The sequence below is a fragment of the Aquarana catesbeiana genome, linkage group LG09, assembly GCF_042186555.1.
Source record: "Aquarana catesbeiana isolate 2022-GZ linkage group LG09, ASM4218655v1, whole genome shotgun sequence".
Taxonomy (NCBI): Eukaryota; Metazoa; Chordata; class Amphibia; order Anura; family Ranidae; genus Aquarana; species Aquarana catesbeiana.
The window spans coordinates 65424875-65438173 of NC_133332.1; the positions used below are offsets into that span (position 1 = coordinate 65424875).

The 13299-nt window shown below is 42.9% G+C and overlaps 1 protein-coding gene across 1 annotated transcript in view; it reads right to left on the reverse strand.

Annotated features, from left to right (window-relative positions):
• EXOSC5 (exosome component 5) overlaps positions 1–13299 on the reverse strand; it is a 47306-nt gene that overhangs the window by 27415 nt on the left and 6592 nt on the right. The window contains exon 2 of the mRNA XM_073598675.1: positions 10561–10674. Within this exon, the coding sequence (XP_073454776.1) occupies positions 10561–10674 (114 nt within the window). The remainder of the gene's footprint in view (positions 1–10560; positions 10675–13299) is intronic.

A 13299-nucleotide genomic window follows, 5' to 3' on the forward strand; every position in this document is an offset into this window, starting at 1 on the left:
TACACCAATACATTGGTACATACCTCCTCTAATACTGAGTAGTTCCCACTTTTGCCACCTAAACAGCTCTGACCCATCAAGGCATGGACTACACTAGACCTATGAAGGTATACTGTGATATCTGGCACCAAGCTATCAGTAGCAGATCCTTTAGGGCTCTTTCAAACCATATGTGCATGAAAACAGATGGGAACTGACGGGAAAACCACTTCGATTTCACTTGCAGAGACAGTTTTCATGCAGGTCAGGTATGTGCCCTAGTCACACCAATGTTGATGTCATGTCGGTTTTTTTCTGTAGAGAAAAAGTATGCACGCGATACCAGTGTTGTGATGTGAACAGGGCACATAGAGAACAATTGTTTTTTTGTGCCCTTGCAGAACGTGTGCAGAAAAACTGATGTCTCTGCACCATGGTGTGAACGAGGCCTAAAGGTGATATTAAAAAGCTATTTTTTTTTAAAACAACAAAATGTCATACTCACCTGCTCTGTGCAGTGGTTTTGCACAGAGCAGATCCAACACTCCTCTTCTCGGGTCGCTCTGGCTCCTCCCTCCTGTCGAGTGCCCTCACAGCAAGCAGCTTGCAATAGGGGCACCCGAGCCACTGCTCTGCATGTCCATTCAGACACGGAGCCGCGTCTCTGCCCCAGCCCCTCTCACTCCTCATTGGCTGGGATGTGATGGCTCCCACTGCTGTCTCAGCCAATGAGGAGGGAGTGTCCCCAAGAGTCGATGCTCTTGTGCACATTGCTGGATAGCGATGGGGCTCAGGTAAGTATAAGTGAAAGCTGGGGGGGGGGGGGGGGGGGGGGGGCTGCTGCACACAGAAGGTTACTTACCTTCATACATAGAGTGCATAGAAGTTAAAAAAAAAAAAAAAAAAAAAACCTCCAGCCTTCACAACCACTTTAAAGCGGAGCTACAGACCCCCTGTTAGGAGCCTTCCTTAATCTAATATTTATCAATTAACATATGTACGAATAGGTTAGATCTTTATTATAATTGAGTTATATATATTTATCTCTTCTAGATTTGGAAATGTAACAAGTAGTTTTTACAGTTTCTGTGAATGAATAAAATATATATATAAAATTTTCATTACCATAAGCATAGCTTTGGAGAGCTAACATGTGGTAGTAATTAGGCTATCCTTCCTCCCCCATCGCAAATGGAGAAGGTATCACATTTCTTGAAGATACATAGAGGTTTGATTATGCATAAGAATATAAGTTCTTTATACTATAATATTTCTTGATTAAGATATAAATAATAACAATGGCTTTTCAATTAGTATAATGTATACATATATTGGTATATGTATTATTTGATTTAGAACCAGGGGTAGGCAACCTGGGGCCCTCCAGCTGTTGCAGAACTACAAGTCCCATCATGCCTCTGGGAGTAATTGTAACTGCCAGCCTTGCAATGCCTCATGGGAACAGCTGGAGGGGTCCAGGTTGCCTACCCCTGATATAGACGATAGATAAAGTTATATTGTATAAGTTAAATGGTTTTACATATGATTCTTGCCCATCCCCCTAGGTTCTTATTGGAATGCTGTGAATAGAGATGGCATTATATTTCACTAAGTTGAGTAAAGGGAGATAGGAGTTAGGTAGAAATACATTGGAGTTTGTGGAACTAAAAGACAAAGAAGTACTTTAAACCAGCCGGTTTTATAGAGAAAAAGGTAGATGTACATTGGGAGTCAGACAGACACATAGGGGAAGCTATCAGCTTCTTACACAGACACACAAATCTGATTATATATACAATCTCCATCTCGAAAATATACTGTAACTACATTATTGATATTGTTACATTTTGTATTTTAAATATCCTTCTTGTAATCTTATACTTTTTTATTATTAAATCCATTTTTGAGTTTTTACATAAGAACTGAAAGGACTTTTTTGGAACTTTTCTCATCAATATAAGTTTACAGAAAATCAAGAGAATATTATTACTGTATTTATTGGCGTATAACACTTACTTTTTCACCATGAAAAATCGGGTGAAAATAGCGTGTGTGCGTGTTATACGCCAATACTTCAATTTTAGCTGCTTCGGAGGGGACAGCGAGGGGGGCGGGACGAGCGCCCTCAGATTACATACAGTGAGAATCTCTTTACTTGGTGGCCTCTGTAATAGGAAGTCCCATCTCCTGGGCCGCCATTGGACCACTGTTCTGTCTATCATAGGAGATTCTCACTGTACATAATCTGTCGGCGCTCGTCCCGCCCCCCTCCCTGTCCCCTCTAGGCTGCAAATGGGCATCGATCAGGCTGCATTGATGGCAATGGTGAGGCTGCATTGATGTGGACTGATGAGGCTGCATTGATGGCACTTGTGAGGCTGCAGATGGGCATCGATCAGGCTGCATTGATGGCAATGGTGAGGCTGCAGATGGGCACTGACCCTTATTTTGCTTCAACGTTCCTCATTTAAAATTTAAGTTTTTTTTCCTGAAATTTTCCTCTTAAAATGAATGTGCGTGTTATACGCTGATAAATACGGTATATTTAACACCCCCCTACCAGAAGATTAAAAGTCAGCAGCTACAAATGCTGTAGCTGCTGACTTTTAATATTAGGACACTTACCTGTCCAGACCCCAGGCGATGTCGGCACCAGAGCTGATTTTTCAATCGGCTCTCAGGTGCTGCTGCCGCCATTCATTGTAAGGGAAACTGGCAGTGAAGCCCTGCGGCTTCACAACCGGTTCCCTGCTGCGCTGTGTGAATGGCCCAATGGCAGGGGAAGGGTGAACTTCTGGGGGACCTCGCCCCAAAAGGTGCCAAATGTGGCAGTGGAGGCGGAGAGGAAGCAAAACTTTTCGGTGGAGCTCCGCTTTAAGTCCTGTAAGTTCTGAGGTGGGGCCTCTTTCTTTTTACAGGACATCCCACAGATGCTTGATTGGATTGAGAATTTGAAGGCCACACCTCAAGCTCATTCTTGTATCCCCAAACCATTCTTGAACATTTCTGCAGTGTAATAGAGTGCATTATCCTCCTGAAAGAGGCCAGGGCTATCAGGAAATACTGTTTCCATGAAGGGGTGTACTTGATCACCAACAATGTTTAGGTAGGTGATATGTGTCAAAGTAACATCCAAATGAATGGCAGAACCAAGGTTTCCAAGCAGAACATTGCCCAAAGCATCACACTGCCCCCGTCGGCTTGCCTTCTTCCCATCCTGGTGCCATCTCTTCCCCAGGTAAGTGATGCACATGCACTCGGCCATCCACATAATGTAAAAGAAAACATGATTCATCAGACCAGACCACCTTCGTCCATTGCTCTGTGGTCCTGCTCCGATGTTCACGTGCCCATTGTACTAGCTACTGGCTGTGGACAAGGGTCAGCATGGGCACCCTGACCAGTATGCAACTACACAGACCCATACAAAACAATATGTGATGCCCATTTTTTCTGCTTTCAACACACCAACTTTAAGAACATGTTCACTTGCTGCCTAATACAGTGGGACAAAAAAGTATCTAGTCAGCCACCAATTGTGCCACCAAGCCACCACTTAAAAAGATGAGAGAGGCCTGTAATTGTAATCATAGGTATACCTCAACTATGAGAGACAAAATGTGGAAACAAATCCAGACAATCACATTGTCCGATTTTTGAAAGAATTTATTTGCAAATTATGGTGGAAAATAAGTATTTGGTCTCCTACAAACAAGCAAGATTTCTGGTTCTCACAGACCTGTATCTTCTTCTTTAAGAGGCTCCTCTGTCCTCCACTCATTACCTGTATTAATGGCACCTATTTGAACTTGTTATCAGTATAAAAGACACCTGTCCACAACCTCAAACAGTCACACTCCAAACTCCACTATGGTGAAGACCAATAAGCTGCCGAAGGACACCAGAAACAAAATTGTAGACCTGCACCAGGCTGGGAAGACTGAATCTGCAATAGGCAAGCAGCTTGGTGTGAAGAAATCAACTGTGGGAGCAATAATTAGAAAATGAAAGACATACAAGACCACTGATAATTTCCCTCGATCTGGGGCTCCACGCAGGATTTCACCCCGTGGGGTCAAAATGATCACAAGAACGGTGAGCAAAAATCCCAGAACCACACGGGGGGACCTAGTGAATGACCTGAAGAGAGCTGGGACCAATGTAACAAAGGCTACCATCAGTAACACACTACGCCGCCAGAGACTCAGATCCTGCCATGCCAGACGTGTCCCCCTGCTTAAGCCAGTACATGTCTGGGCCCGTCTGAGGTTTGCTAGAGAGCATTTGGATGATCCAGAAGAGGATTGGGAGAATGTCAAACCAAAGTAGAACTGTTTGGTAGAAACACAACTGTTTGGAGGAGAGAGAATGCCGAGTTGCAACCAAAGAACACCATACCTACTGTGAAGCATGGGGGTGGCAACATCATGCTTTGGGGCTGTTTCTCTGCAAAGGGAACAGGACGACTGATCCGTGTACATGAAAGAATGAATTGGGCTATGTGTTGTGAGATTTTGAGTGCAAACCTCCTCCCATCAGCAAGGGCATTGAATATGAAATGTGGCTGGGTCTTTCAGCATGACAATGATCCCAAACACACCCCCCAGGCAACGAAGGAGTGGTTTCGTAAGAAGCATTTCAATCATTTCAAGGTCTCCAGATCTCAACCTCATAGAAATCTTTTGGAGGGAGTTGAAAGTCCGTGTTGCCCAGCAACAGCCCCAAAACATCACTGCTCTAGAGGAGATCTGCATGGAGGAATGGGCCAACATACCAGCAACAGTGTGTGACAGCCTTGTGAAGACTTACAGAAAACGTTTGACCTCTGTCATTGCCAACAAAGGATATATAACAAAGTATTGAGATGAACTTTTGATATTGACCTAATACTTATTTTCCACCATAATTTGCAAATAAATTCTTTCAAAAATCAGACAATGTGATTGTCTGGATTTGTTTCCACATTTTGTCTCTCATAGTTGAGGTATACCTATGATGACAATTACAGACCTCTCTCATCTTTTTAAGTGGGAGAACTTGAACAATTGGTGGCTGACTAAATACTTTTTTGCCCCACTGTATATCCCACCAACTTTCAGATTCCATTATAAAGAGATAATCATATGTTATGAACAGAAGTGAGGAGGCACTAGTGATACTTCTGGGTCCCGAACTTCCGGTTTTATCCTAACCACGGCAGTGGATCGCATGCAGACCCACAAACGTGAGCTGGGTGGTGATGGTTCCTGCTTAGTGATACATGTGGGCTATTCCGAGTGCCGTGAGAAGCAAGCATTTTGTTACTTGTTTTTATTCATTATTAAAAAATTTTACGCTATGGATCCTGCCTTCCCTTTTTTTTTGAGGGGTATCATGGAGGAGAGGTCGATATAAACAAAGTCTCCTGTTATCTCCATTGTTAAAGCAAGTCTAAAGACTCCACCCACTAAAGCGCTGCTTGACGACCTTTTTAATTAAAGAGGTCATATTCGTCTGGTGAGTAGGAAATATTTATCAAGCACATAGAGTATATTCTGCAGATACAGTTGTGCTCATAAGTTTACATGCCCTGGCAGAATTTATGATTTCTTGGCCATTTTTCAGAGAATATGAATAACAACACAAAAACATTTCTTTCACTCATGGTTAGTGGTTGGCTGAAGCCATTTATCATCCATAAACTGTGTTTACTCTTTTTAAATCATAATAACCCTGGTGATTTTGGCCTAATAACATGACACAAAGGGGTTTGAATGGCTAGTAAAGGTAACCATCCTCACCTGTGATCTGTTTGCTTATAATTAGCATGTGTGTATAAAAGTTCAATGAGTTTCTGGACTCCTGACAGACCCTTGCATCTTTCATCCAGTGCTGCACTGACGTTTCTGGATTCTGAGTCATGGGGAAAGCAAAAGAATTGTCAAAGGATCTGCTGGAAAAGTTAGTTGAACTGTATAAAACAGGAAAGGGATATAAAAAGATATCCAAGGAATTGAGAATGCCAATCAGCAGTGTTCAAACTCTAATCAAGAAGTGGAAAATTAGGGGTTCTGTTGAAACCAAACCACGGTCAGGTAGACCAACTAAAATTTCAGCCACAACTGCCAGGAAAATTGTTTATGATGCACAGAAAAACCCACAAATAACTTCAGGTGAAATACAGGACTCTCTGAAAACATGTGGTGTGGTTGTTTCAAGATGCACATCAAGGAGGCACTTGAAAGATGGGCCGCATGGTCGAGTCACCAGAAGAAAGCCATTACTACCACAAAGTATCCCATTTACAATACGCCAAACAGTACAGAGGCAAGCTTCAAACCTTCTGGCACAAGTCATTTGGAGTGATAAGACCAAAATTGAGCTTTTTGGCCACAACCATAAACCCTACATTTGGAGAGGAGTAAACAAGGCCTATGATGAAAGGTACACCATTCCTACTGTGAAACACAGAGGTGGATTGCGGATGTTTTGGGGATGTGTGAGCTACAAAAGCACAGGAAATTTAGTCAAAAATGATAGCAAGAAAAATGCAGTATGTTATCAAAAAATACTGGAGGAACATTTACATTCATTAGCCAGGAAGCTGCGCATGGGACGTACTTGGACATTCCAACATGACAATGATCAAAAACACAAAAGGCCAAGTCGCCCTGTCATTGGCTACAGCAGAATAAAGTGAAGGTTCTGGAGTGGCCATCTCAGTCTCCTGACCTCAATATCATTGGAGCCACTCTGGGGAGATCTCAAACGTGCAGTTCATTCAAGACAGCCGAAGAATTTACAGGAACTGGAGGCTTTTTGCCAAGAGGAATGGGCAGCTTTACCATCTGAGAAGATAAAGAGCTTCATCCACAAATACCACCAAAAGACTTCAAGCTGCCATTGATGTTAAAGGGGGCAATACACAGTATTAAGAACTGGGTATATAAACTTTTGATCAGGGTCATTTGGGTAGTTTCTGTTGCCATTATGATTTAAAAAGAGTAAACACAATTGATTGATAATAAATGGCTTCAGCCAAACACTAACCATGAGTGAAAGAAAAGTTTTTGTGTTATCATTCATATTCTCTGAAAAATGACAAAGAAATCATAAATTCTGCCAGGGTATGTAAACTTATGAGCACAACTGTATACTGCCATATGGTGAAGGTGTCATAATTTTTATGTCACTTTGAAAATCTACCACTAAATAACTTATGGACTTCACAAAGGATTGGTTTATCACTCGATCATAATAATACTGAGCACGGTGCACTTACTATTGTTTATGAAATTGATTGTCTATTATATGTTATTGTTGAATCAATTATATTCACATCACTAGCGCCCCCTCACTTCTGTTCATTATTACTAAAGTTAGAATGTGTATACTTTAAGGGGAGCAGCTCTATCGGTCATCTTTATTTCCATTTTTTTCCTTTGTTTGTTGGCGCAGGTTTTATTTTCAATATTTTCAATCAAATGTAATTCACTTAACTTGTCAATATTCATAAAGTTATGGCCGATCAGTGCAAGCTCACTTGAAAAATCTCTTTTCATGCTGCGATTGCTATCTGTTGGCCATCTCTATCCGCAGCTTTCTGGATTCCCTGCATGCTTTGCCGTTTCTCTATAATTTCTAAGGACTACATAACCCATGGTACATTGCTGTCTGAAGCAGTGATTCCTGTACTGACTCCGCCTCCTGAAACTCCTCCTCTCAAAACCTCTGTAGTTCAGAAGGCAGACTCTGTGAAATGTTTGACACAGCCATGCCGACTCACAGGGCATAGTGGCTATGAGTCAAGCACTGGGCTCCATACCTGCACCTCCTCTCTGGTCAGTAAGGCCTCCAGTCTAACTTATGGGCCAATAGTGAGGCACAGAAGGTAAGATCAAGCTCTCAACTACATATACCGTCTGACATTTGCAAGACAGAGCATCCAAGGTGCTCTGAAATGTGTGACCAACCATGAGGCATCTCTGGTCCTTGATTTCAAGACTGATGACAGAATGCAAACTGTGTGTCTGTTGGCCCACGGATACTCATGTTCCCTGCACTTGTCTGCTGTTCCACTACCCCACTGGATTGCAGAGTACTAAACCTGATTGAACTTTGTACTGGAGCATACACGAGTGTGAGACTCTCATCCCCTCCTTTGTGTAACACTATTCAGGCCTGACTCACCGCTCAGACCTAAGGACTGCATGCTGAGAGGAGATCATATACCCAGAAGACACAGGAATTTTACAAGGGCTCAGACCGAGCAACAAAGTGGCAGTTATGCAAACAAAAGTATAGGCGGGTCAAGGGTGAGCTTTTAAGCGACTGTCACTTTGCCTTGAATAGGCAATAAAAGATCTGCATAAAGTACAGACACTGCAAAATGTCTGCTAATAATGATACCAGCCAGAAAAGCTTCCTATGAGCCTCTCTCCAAAATCTGTTCTACTGTGCTACTAACCCCCAAATTTCCTCAACTTAAAGTGGAACTAAACCGTCCCATCCTTTTCAAGGAAGCTGCCATCTTGGACTTTTGATTTGCAACTGCGGTGTGATCAGTTATGACACCAGCCATTTGATGGTTTGACAGGTTGGTTGAGAGCACATGCAAATGTGACAGTTAGCATTTCCGGCATGCTGGAAAAATAACCACTTTAAATAAAGGTAACAAGAATCATTTTGTGGTGGCAGCTCCTACAGCAGGTAAGACTTTACATGTAACAGTAAAATAGGAATGGTAATATGTACCTCTCCTACAGCACCAATGCTTCTCTGTTCCTGAAAAATTGCACATTGAAGTCAACTTAGAAATTGACACTACTGTAAGTGTTGAGCTCCTTGGTTCCCCGCAGCCCTCATGCATTCCTCCTGCTGACCTTCACATCACTACAAGGTACAGTGGTGGCACGAACGTCAAGAGGAGGAACTAGTCAGAGCAATGAGCAACTGAGGAGATCAACACTCCCAGAAGTGTCAGTTTTCAGAAGATATCCATTAAATGGAACTGTGATGGAAGGCAGGAGAGCGAAGGTTTCCTCTCTTACCTGTTTAGCTTAGCTTGCCTTGAAAACTTTGCTATAATGACAGGGTCACTTTAAGAATAATGAGAAATAGCAAAAAAGAGGGCGCACCAACCTTTGCATTATCCTTGGATATATTTTAATAAAAAAGTAAAATTAAAAACTACTCACAAACATGTGAAAGAAAACCACAATATAAATAGCCTTCAGATGATGGCCATCAGTCTCACGACAAAAGACTCCAGATGGTAATGGAGAAGATTTTAAGGGCCACTGCCGGCTGACGAGTTTCGAAGGAATACCTTCTTCTTCAGAGCCCAGCAGCGTTGTCTCCTTCAGCTTCATATATATATATATATATATATATATATATATATATATATATATATATATATATATATATATATACACATACATATATACATACACACAGTTACACACATATATATATATATATATATATATATATATATACACACACACACATTAAACACGCATACAAGAGTGTGCACTAATGAGGCACCTCTAAGAGGAGTACAGAGGTCCCGCCCACAAATTGTGGGCAGTACTCGGCAAAAGTGGTGACGCCCAATTGACATAAGGGGACATGCACACCTATATAATCAATTAGCTGGGTGCCCATAGAACAATGCAGATAATGTTACAGACATCAGTACTCACAGTGAATTGTCAAAAGATCTCCCTCTGTCAGTGCATAGACCAAACAGATACGATAAAAGTAACCAAAAGACAAAGGTCAGAAACAGCAAAAGTTGGGCAAACCTGGTGGTCCGGAATTTCATCCCATAAATAGTTATACAGTAACATTGGACAATCATTTCATAGCCATCCCAGATTTACAACAGTAAGGACCCAAAACAGTATATATAAAATATATCCAAGGATAATGCACAAGGTTGGTGCACCCTCTTTTTTCTATTTCTCCTTTGACTGTCAGGATACCCCTATCCTTGAGGGCAGCAAGGCCTGAGGCGTTGTCCACTACGAACTGTAACCCACCTGGTTGGCCCACTTGTGCGCAGGAGTATTTGTTTTCTGCCATCACTTTAAGAATAGTAAGGCCGACCATACACAGTTTGGATCTTGCTGCACAGGCCCAGATTCAAACTGTTGATGGGCAGGCTGAATGTACCAAGCTGATTGATCGATCAACTTGGGTACAACCAGATTATCTTACGATCATCGCTAGCGGCTATAGCGGGGTTCCCCCCCCAGGAGAAGACAATTGCTCTGCAAACATATTCACACCATGTAATGTCTGCCTAAGCAAGACCATGAAAACACTGTACTGTGCCCCCTTGGCTAGCAAATGTACAAAGCTGCCAACAAACTGGCTGAATGAACAACAAACAAAATTCTTAATCCACATTATACAACATGGAGGGACGAATCTTCTGCTGTCCATCTCCTTGGATGTTTCAATCAAGGGATGTTAAGCGGGAGGTGGTCAGCGAAAAATTAAGATACAGGCAAAAAAAGGCAAAAGGCAAAAAGGCAAAAATTAAGATACAGGCAAAAAAACTAATAGATATGCTCAGAAAAAATGAGTACTTACCAGGTAAACCCACCTTGGGTCTAACCATCACCTCAATGGTGGATTTATCATGCAACTCTCTGCTGATTTTAATTTCTACCGGTCCATAGACTCCAGCCAGGACTGAGGTATCTCCTGTAAAATACATAAATGAATGAAATGATATTATATGGTATATGAGCTCTGTATCCTCACCACCCACATCCAGATTGGCCAGTGCCAATGATACAGAACATCTATGGCTTTACCAAAAGCTTATGGCCAAACAAAAACCTTTCAATAATTTCTAATATTTGGCTGTTTAGATCTCTATTGATTTGTATGGTAGTGCCTTCAAAATCCCGCCATAGGGGAATCCATGTTTTCTTTTAGGTATATGGGATGTGGCACACTCTCTTAATCTACTTTGTCAGATTCTTTCTTTTCTACAGGAGGATCAGTAGAGCATGGTGCAGGAAGGTCAGAGTGCAGGGGGATCAAGAGGGAAGAGTGCAGGGGGATCAAGAGGGAAGAGTGCAGGGGGATCAAGAGGGAAGAGTGCAGGGGGATCAAGAGGGAAGAGTGCAGGGGGATCAAGAGGGAAGAGTGCAGGGGGATCAAGAGGGAAGAGTGCAGGGGGATCAAGAGGGAAGAGTGCAGGGGGATCAAAAGGGAAGAGTGCAGGGGGATCAAAAGGGAAGAGTGCAGGGGGATCAAAAGGGAAGAGTGCAGGGGGATCAAAAGGGAAGAGTGCAGGGGGATCAAAAGGGAAGAGTGCAGGGGGGGGTCAGGAAGGTATGGTATTTGGGGGGGGGGGGGGGGCAGGAGGGCACAGTATTGGGGGATCAGGAATGGGGGGGGGGTTAGGAGGGAAAGGTACTGGAGTGTCAAGAGGGCACAGAAGTTGTTTCCTAATGCAAAGTGGTGCAAGGAAGCCACCATTACAAATCTGCATGTTCTGATTCTTGCCAGCCCTCCTCTGTCATTCATCCCACAACCGCCTGGGATGGATCGGAAAAGAGGACAAGTGGGGTGAGTGCACTACACTCAGGGGAAGAACTCACCCAAGCTTTTGCACAGGCTTTCCCTGCCCCACAGTCCTAGGTATGCAAGAACCAGGGGCTGTCTCTGCAGCTCAGGATTGGCAGAACGTGTGCCTAAGCCACTCTACAGCACTGGGGGAAAGCACTAGGTTGGCAAGGCCTGTGGTCAACAGGTAGATCATAATTGACATGTTGCCGACCCTCACCCTACAAGGCACTGGTTAGTCCACCACTTCCTGTCTTACCTTCCTACCTCAATTTTTTTACGAAATAGAGCAGTGGCCTGGCTTTACAAAGCTCTACCTAAAATATGCCTTCTTGCCAATGATATTAAAAAAAAAAAAAGATTTCTAGGCAAGGTGGCAAATTTAGGCTTTAGGCATACACATATAGATTTCTCCAATTGCTAAACAGCGTGGATGAAAGGCTCTCCCCTGCTGGCTATTGTATCCAGCAGCTGGTACGCATGCACAACACATACGTTCAAAGAGTTATAAGAACCTGAAATTGCCAAAAAGAGCTTGAGGTGCAAAAACATATAAGGGTGATTATAATAACAGAACAGTGCATGCACATGCAACCCTTTAATATTGTTTAAAGGGGCTGTATACCCCTTTAGCACATTTTTACATACAGGCAAGCCTAAAATAAGGCTTACCTGTAGGTAAAATGAATATCACCTAAACCTGTACCGTTTAGGAGATATTTCCCTTGCATGCAGCCACTGACGACAGCGACGCATGCAGTGAAGGTCCGGCAAAGGCCTGGCGTATCATGCTGGAGCTTGCCGGAATGGAGGGCTCCCACGCACATGTGCATGAGTGACGGAAGAATGACGGATTCTCGGAAGAATCGCAGAGGCAAAACGTCAGCTTCCTCTGCGGTGACCGGAAGACGGTGCAGGGGCTTCGTTCTAATGTAAGTATTTCAGAATGAGCTAGTATGCGGTGCATACTAGCTCATTATGCCTCTGCCTTACAGGTTTTTTTTTTTTTGACTATACAACCGCTTTAAGTTCAAATTTAGTCTATAGCATTACACCACAAGAGTTTTCATCATACAAAAACTACACCATGCTCCTTTGCACGTTTAGCACAACTGTACACATAAATGCAGTGTTATAGAGGGTGGGCCTTACCATCCAACCGCTGCATAGGCTTTGCTCCACAAGAACTGGCAGCTCACAGTCAACTACTGACAATCGGGAGTTGGTAGGACGGACTCCTGGAGATGTCAGCACTGTTCAGCCAATTACAACGTGTTATCGCAATTTTTTTTTACATACTGTCCAATCACAGCTAGCAACACAATTGTATACAATAAATGGCATGAACAAAAGCCATTTATTGTTTACATTGTCATGCGATTTGCTGTGATTGGTCACAGCGATTACATGGTACCGGCAGCAGGTTAGCACGCTGATCAGTCCTCGGCTGTGTCTGGTCTGTTTTATGAGCGTGTTTTCTGCTCAAACAGTAGCTCTCCACCCCTAATCTCCTCCACCTCTCCTCCCCCTGGATCTTTCTATTGGCTAAACAAAAACGCTTGAAGCTGTAAAATACTTGTAATACCGTACACTTCTAAAAACGCTCAAAATTAAAAAAAAAAAATCTCATTTAAAAAAGCCAGCAAAATGCTATGTTCAGGTGTGAATGCAACCTAAGAGCAGGCTGGTGGGGATACTGCACAGAGGTTTTTATACCTTCATGCATTCTGTGCACAAAGGTAAAAACCTTCT